The 6,863-nt window shown below is 40.8% G+C and overlaps 1 protein-coding gene across 2 annotated transcripts in view; it reads right to left on the bottom strand.

Moving 5' to 3' along the window:
- Positions 1 to 1,665: 1,665 nt before the first annotated feature.
- The window catches only part of LOC109957419 (MORC family CW-type zinc finger protein 3), a 21,338-nt gene continuing 16,140 nt past the window's right edge, over positions 1,666 to 6,863 (bottom strand). Inside the window, exons 12-17 of one of the 2 annotated variants that reach the window (XM_020595309.1) lie at positions 6,157 to 6,234; positions 5,047 to 5,086; positions 4,589 to 4,926; positions 3,816 to 4,314; positions 2,866 to 2,996; positions 1,666 to 2,293 (exon numbers count right to left, since the gene is read on the bottom strand). In XM_020595309.1, coding sequence (XP_020450965.1) covers positions 2,137 to 2,293; positions 2,866 to 2,996; positions 3,816 to 4,314; positions 4,589 to 4,926; positions 5,047 to 5,086; positions 6,157 to 6,234 — 1,243 coding nt within the window. In that variant the 3' untranslated portion in view covers positions 1,666 to 2,136. The remainder of the gene's footprint in view (positions 2,294 to 2,865; positions 2,997 to 3,815; positions 4,315 to 4,588; positions 4,927 to 5,046; positions 5,087 to 6,156; positions 6,235 to 6,863) is intronic. The other variant, XM_020595317.1, reaches the window with a different exon arrangement.

The raw sequence follows: 6,863 nt of genomic DNA on the forward strand, positions 1-6,863 counted from the left end.
CAGTAGTTAGCAGGTGAACAGCTGTCTAAAAACGACAAAGGTGGTCAAATGAATCAGTACTTTCGAAGTCGCCACAGCTCAAACTCTTTCCAAATGTGGAGAAGTAACCGAAGCTTGATTTCATTCCTGTGTTTTACTGACGCCCTGTGGCGAATAAGTGGTACTGCAGGACTTCTGCATTGGACAGTGTTAAACCTTTGAAAATTAAGAGGGAAACAATAAATGGTTTCAGTATTTTAATGCAAATGTAAAAAGTCTTCTTTATCAACAAGCATAGCAACGTGATTCTCTGATACAATATGAAGACCATTTGTGTATAAAACTAACTTAAATAGTCGATAAAACAGAAGCAAAACTAACAACAGCAATATGTCAATAGATAATTTTAAGTTAAAGAGGCCTGGGGCAGACAGGCTCAAAACAAAGTTTGTTTTTTAATACACAAGATCAAGACAGAACATGACCAAAAAACTGCCAGTAAATATCAAAACAAACAACCAATAAGCGCTTCATAAATATAAAAAGGAGGTGAGGGTGGGGGTGTCATACCTAGTTTTAGAGCTTTGACCACTAAGATTTTAAATCTGTTCTAGATAAAACATTTTATTAGTGGGCATATCAAAGTTATTTCCAACTAGGGTTGCAACGGTATGAGATTTTCACAGTACAATTACTATTATCATTAACTACAACAACCCTAAAAGGAACAAAAACACATTTTTTTACTGCAAGTGACTGTGTGAATTATAAACATGATAAAAAACAACATAGCATGTAACTATAACATGTTATATAATTAAAGCCTGTTACAGTTTACATGTTAGCACCAGTAGTAGAGTATTCACATCCTTTACTTAAGTAAGATTATTAATACCACACCGTAAAAGTACTTTGTTACGAGTAAAAGTCCTGCCTCGAAAATGTTAAGTAAAAGTAAGTATACCATGAAAATGCATTTAAAGTATTAAAAGTAGAGGTACGCGTTGAGCGTGTTTCAGATCAAGATGAGTGTGAGTCCATTGGAAAATCTGATGTTAGAACACAAACAGACAATGTGGAAAATAATGTCAGGACACATACTATGATCTGGACAGAGGGATGGTGTTCTCAGTGGTGTCCGTTCAATTCCTTTTTCTGGGGATGGAGATCGGTGATATGCAGCCTCTTCTCTGCCATTTTTCCACCGCATATGTGCATGTGGTGCCCATTACTGGATCTGACAGGCGGTCAGGGATAAAAGGAGATGTGCACGCATTGTGTTTCTTCAGTGCCAGTAATAAGGGAATGTGCATGGTATGATCACATCATTTTTACACCATGGTATACTGTGAAACAGGTATACCGCTGCAACCCTATTTCCAACTATGTAAAGCTGAGAAAGTGAAGTAAAACTGTTCTTTTGTTTTTTCAGTTGAGAATATCTCATCTCATATACTGCTTAGTCCTGAATGGGGTCACGGGGAGGCTGGAGCCAATCCCAGCCGGCATCGGGCAAAAGACGGGGTACACCCTGGACAGGTCGCCGGTCCATCACAGGGCCAACACGCAGACGAACAACCACACACATACTGTACATTCACTCACACGGGCAATTTAGTCACCAGTCAACCTAAGTTGCATGTCTTTGGACAATGGGAGGAAGCCGGAGTACCCGGAGAGAACCCACGCAAGCACGGGGAGAACATGCAAACTCCGCACAGAAAGGTCGCGAACCTGCAACCTTCTCACTGTGAGGCAAAGACGCTACCCACCGTGCCGCCCAGTTGAGAATATGATCATGTAAAACAGTGCCTCAGATTTTTATCCTATTTTCACAGACTTTTGTATAAACAGAATACTACATCAGCAGTGTATACCAATATCAGTAATGGTGTGCTGCCCTGGTAAAACTGTCACTGGAGGCATTTTGAGGCAATGCAAGTTATTATGACCACCTGCACACTTATATCTGGACATAAAATATATTACAGAGTTTATCCATAATAAAACAATAACGTGAGAAGGACTTTCCAAGGGAGCATTACATGATAGTTATAACCACCTACTGTATATTTGGATTCTACATGGTCTTATCAAACAAAACCTTGTATATGAATGTAGGAAAAATATCAACCTCTGCTAAAAGAGATCTGCTGATCATAGTTTCAGTGAGTTGACCTCTATGATCTGCTGCAGGATGTTGTCTACATCGGTGGTGTCCATACTGATGCCAGCCAGGTCCAGTTGGGGCAGGAGGGCCGTGAGAAGCACCACCACGTTGTTGCGGATGTCACGCAGATTCTCCAGTGCCAGTCTGATTGGAGAACAACATCATTGTTTAAGCTGGAAAACTTAACAGTTTGTGTTTCAGTCACTCAGGTGAAACTCCCGTCTAGGGGAATGATGCGTTTGATTCTCACATTAGAGGTGGTTAGGATAGAAGCTGACACTCATATTAAGATTATCTGGATTGGTTTTGTTTTAAATAGGAACATTTATAATGGGATTTTGGTTCATTTGTCAGGTGAAAGCAATCTCTGCACAGAAATGTAACCCTGACAGGTAAAGGACGTAATTCTAAAAGACCATTCTGTTTGTACACGGAGTCAAACCAGCAGTTTGTTGTGCTTGGCATGCTTAGCTTTATAAAATGCACTGAGGACAAACCACACTCTGGGCTGAGTTTCATCTACCATGTCAGTACAGAGACAGTGAATAAAGGTACAGCCACTGAAGACCCAATTTCTAACCAGTAAAAGTGTCAACTAGCATGATCTAACACAAATGTTCAATGCAATAAAAATTTGTTTAAAAGGATCATTTCATTGTTATAGCTAGTGTCTGTGTATGCAACCGTGTGTGCATGTCTGTTCAGAGTATACACACCTGGGGTCTTCACAGGCTTCGCTGTCACTGACTCTTGTCCTGCTCTGAGTTTCACTCTTCTCCTTCCTGGTTCCGTTTGACTCGCATACAAGTCTCTGACCCTGGGCCAGTCCACTGGAGGAAGTAGAGCTCTGATGCAGAAAAGAGACAGTAGAAGATTACTTAAAAGTTTTCTGTTATTTTTTTATTTAAACAGCAGATCTACATTACCTAGAATAAAGCATTTTTGCTGTGTGGTTGTTTTGGACACACTGAGCCCTGCACAACTTGTAATCAAAACAATCAAACAGTTGAGACTTATTTAAGCAGTAACTGTAAAACAGAAACAAGGGACTTGGCGTTCTGACAGCTTGTTCATCTTTTCTAATTCATTTCCTGTATAGTAACAGGGCACGATACATTTTAGCTGCAGTCATGTTTTATTGCTATATTTTAAAAGATACATTCAGTCTAATTTTCCTTTTAGTGCAATGACATGAGCAGAGGACCAGATGCTATTTCCAGGAACTCCATACTGCAGCAAAAGATTTTTGTTATTAGATGCTATAAAAATGCTGCAAAATATTAATTAGAGGTGTTTCTTGTAGCTTTTTTTTAATCATACTTTATTAATCTCCATTGGGAAATTTCTAACTGATGATGGCACTGCCTGGCCACCAGGGGCCAGCGCTGTATCCAAGAACAGTTCAACATGTGGACTGGGGAGACTGGGAGCCAGCTTGAAAAACCTGGCTCAGCTTTTGTCAGGTAACTTATTTATGGGTATATTTTATGCTCTTGGCAATAAAATAATGCATCAACTAAGAGCCACACCAGACAGAGTCCAAAACATTTTATGAGGAGACGCTGCCTTAATGGAGTAAATGTGATTTAATTTACAATTTCCATTGATTTTTGTAGTTTCTCATCATAATAATGAGCCTTAAACATGAGGTGTAAACTGTGCTGACCTCAGCCATATCCGTCTGGCAGCCGACTGCTCTCTTTGCTGTGTGTGGTGATGGTTCATTTGGCTTGTCAGTGCTGCTGTCAGCTACTGTCATCGTGCCTTGACTTGTCTTTGTGGTTTCCTGACCTAGCAGCCTCCTCAGCCTCTGAACCTCCTTCTGCAGTCCAGCCAGTGTATCCACTTGAGCCTCCTGGTCACTCGCTTTAGGTGGCAGTGGACTGCTGGTTGGCGCTTCTGTTAGATTCAGTGCAGAGACCACCACCGTCTGGGTGAAGGGGAGCGAGCAGGTCCAGGTGGGGCTGGAGGGTGGCTCCTGTGCCGTGTCGCTCGTCTCCTCTGCTTGACTGCTACTGTCTTGTTTGGTTTTCTTCAAAGAAAGGGTCTCAGAGGCATTTGTTTGTTTCTCATGATTCATGTCTTCTGCCATATTCTCTGAGTCGGACTCCTGGAGACACGGCTTCTTTGTCACACAGTAAAATAATTCCGATTTCCTTTTGTGGCTACAGAGAACAAACACTAGTCGGATTATTGAAGACCATAATTGTGTGACAATTAACTTGCAAAGAATAAACATACCACCAAACATATTTTTGTGTGTGATAATGCAGCTGAAGACAAAAACAGCTGACAGTTCTCCATGTTAGTGTCAGGCTTTTGAAGATTATGACTGACCTTACCTCCTTACTTTGCATATGCTTTAACTGTATAACTGACAGTCTGGGAATTAAAACATTCTAATTTAAATGAAAATTAATTTCTAACAATATACCCTACCTTATTGTGTCTGTGCTCTCCTCTTCTCTCTCCACTGGCTCCATGTCTGTCTCATTTTCCACCTGTCCCTCTGTGATTTGTGTCTCGTCTTTACTGACCATGTTTGTTCCGACAGGCTTCAGTGTGTGTGCAAATTCAGCTGTGACCTTGTTCTGCATCTCCTCATCATGATTTGTGTATGTGTCTGTGTGATGATCTGTGTTTGTCTGATGATGTTCATCGAGTGTGTTTTCATCTGAGTGGCATCCTATGTGATCAGGTGTGTGTGTGGACTGGGAGCTGTGGTGGCTGGGCTCTGATGAGCTAACTGAGAGGACGTAAGGTTCCGTCAGTTCGTCCTGGAGTTCACACACAAACAATAATAAATATGCTGTATGTTGACAAGTAGCTGACAGTACAGTGGTACCTTTAAGAGAAAGCTGCCAAAGGTTTCAGCATAAGAAAAGCCCTTCACATACCTCTAGTGATTTTTCTCGTTTTCTGTTTTTGTAACACTCTCTGTAGAAAAATCCAAAGAGATCAAAGAGTTGAGGTGGACAAATAGTTAAAATATGTACAAGTTTAACTTCCAAAAAGTCACATTTCCCATGGATTGCCATGATAAATGCCACTGTTCATGTCTGTAATCATTCTAAGATGCAGTATGAGTAAGGAGGCGTTCGGACTTGTTTCTATGAGGCCACTGCCTTGACATAGAGGAGATGCCGATGTAAACGTGGTATGACTGAGCAAAAAAAGTTGAGCCTGGCTCAAATACTGAAGCATTTTTTTTTCCTGGTGTTTATTAGCTTCCAACCTAACTACAGTATCTAGCTGACTTATCCCAGATAAGTTGAGACTTATCCCAACAGTAGTTCTCTAAGTTAGCTAATCTGATGATACCAATTACTATTAAGACATTTACTTCCAACAATCCACAAGTATTTTTGATAAATGTTAAACAAGTTTTAAATTCCATATTAAAATCTTTGTGTTTATGAATAACACCCCCATGTTCTGAAGAGCTGATCCTCATTTCATTGCTCCTGCGTTGTTCACTGTCAGGCCGAGTGTTGCAAAGCTCGAGGCACATGGACACGCTCAAGAAATAGGAGCGTAAAACTGACAGATGGAAACCACAACATGAAGCGAGAACCCACATGTGAAAACAGGCATGCAGGAAGAATAGCAGTGTGAAACGTCCACTCGTATAGACTTTTACATACACACACACACACACACACACACACACACACACACACACACGCGCGCGCGTGCTGTGTTTTCATTCCTTGTGGGGACTTTACATTAACTTACATTCATTTCCTGTAGACTTATCCTAACCTTAGCCATAGCCACTACTTGCCTAACCCTGACCCCAACACCCAGCCTCATCCTAACCCTAAACCATGTTGCCACCCTTAAATTTAGTGATTTCCTTGTGGGGACTGGCTTTTGGTCCCCACAAGGATGGTCGAGTCCCCACAGTGTGAGTGTGTTAACAGGTTTCGGTCCTCATGAAGTAAATAATACACAGGCACACACACACACACAGTTTGAGCAAAGTAACTAAACAAAAGTAAATTTACTGTTTCTTGTGGTTTTTCTGGTAGCTGGGTGTTAACAGCTCCTCACTCTCTTCTGCTTCCTCTGGTGAAGAGCAGCTTCTGAAAAGTCGATAGATCATGCTTAGCACCTCAACTACTGCTGAACTGTGAGCCTTCCTGTTAGTCAACATACTCACACACCATGAGCTCCTCTGTTAAAGCTCATGCAGATGTCTTATGTGACAGCTTAAAGTAGCAGGTTTTGGATCTTACAATTCTCAGATATAAACATGATCTCTGTTAAGCCTCAACAAAAAGTAGAAATGAGGGAGAGAGATATACAGAAAGGTCCCTGCCCCGACTTAAACTAGGGATGTTCCTCCACATGGTGAGCATCTTAATCTTAACCAACTATTGGAGTGCCCCTTTAATTAGACACCTTATAAATGTTAAGTGTGAAATTAGTTGTGGCTACTTTTTACTGTTATTGTTGTTAATGTGGAGGTACTGTGTTAGGTATTTTTAGTCAGATAGATATTGGATAGATACTTTATGTATTAGAAATGTTTAGTGGAGATAGGATGTCTAGTTAGACTGTTAAATGCTTAGGCCTGCTTATGAGTTTCTACAGGGTACATCTGGTCAAGGATAACTAGAGAGAAGAGTTGATGACTGTCAGCAGACAGGATGTTTAATATTATTATTATGACGTGTATAACTGTAGCCTTAGCCATAATATGTTATGTTCT

This window comes from Monopterus albus, unplaced genomic scaffold (genome assembly GCF_001952655.1).
Source record: "Monopterus albus unplaced genomic scaffold, M_albus_1.0 scaffold2.1, whole genome shotgun sequence".
Lineage (NCBI taxonomy): Eukaryota > Metazoa > Chordata > Actinopteri > Synbranchiformes > Synbranchidae > Monopterus > Monopterus albus.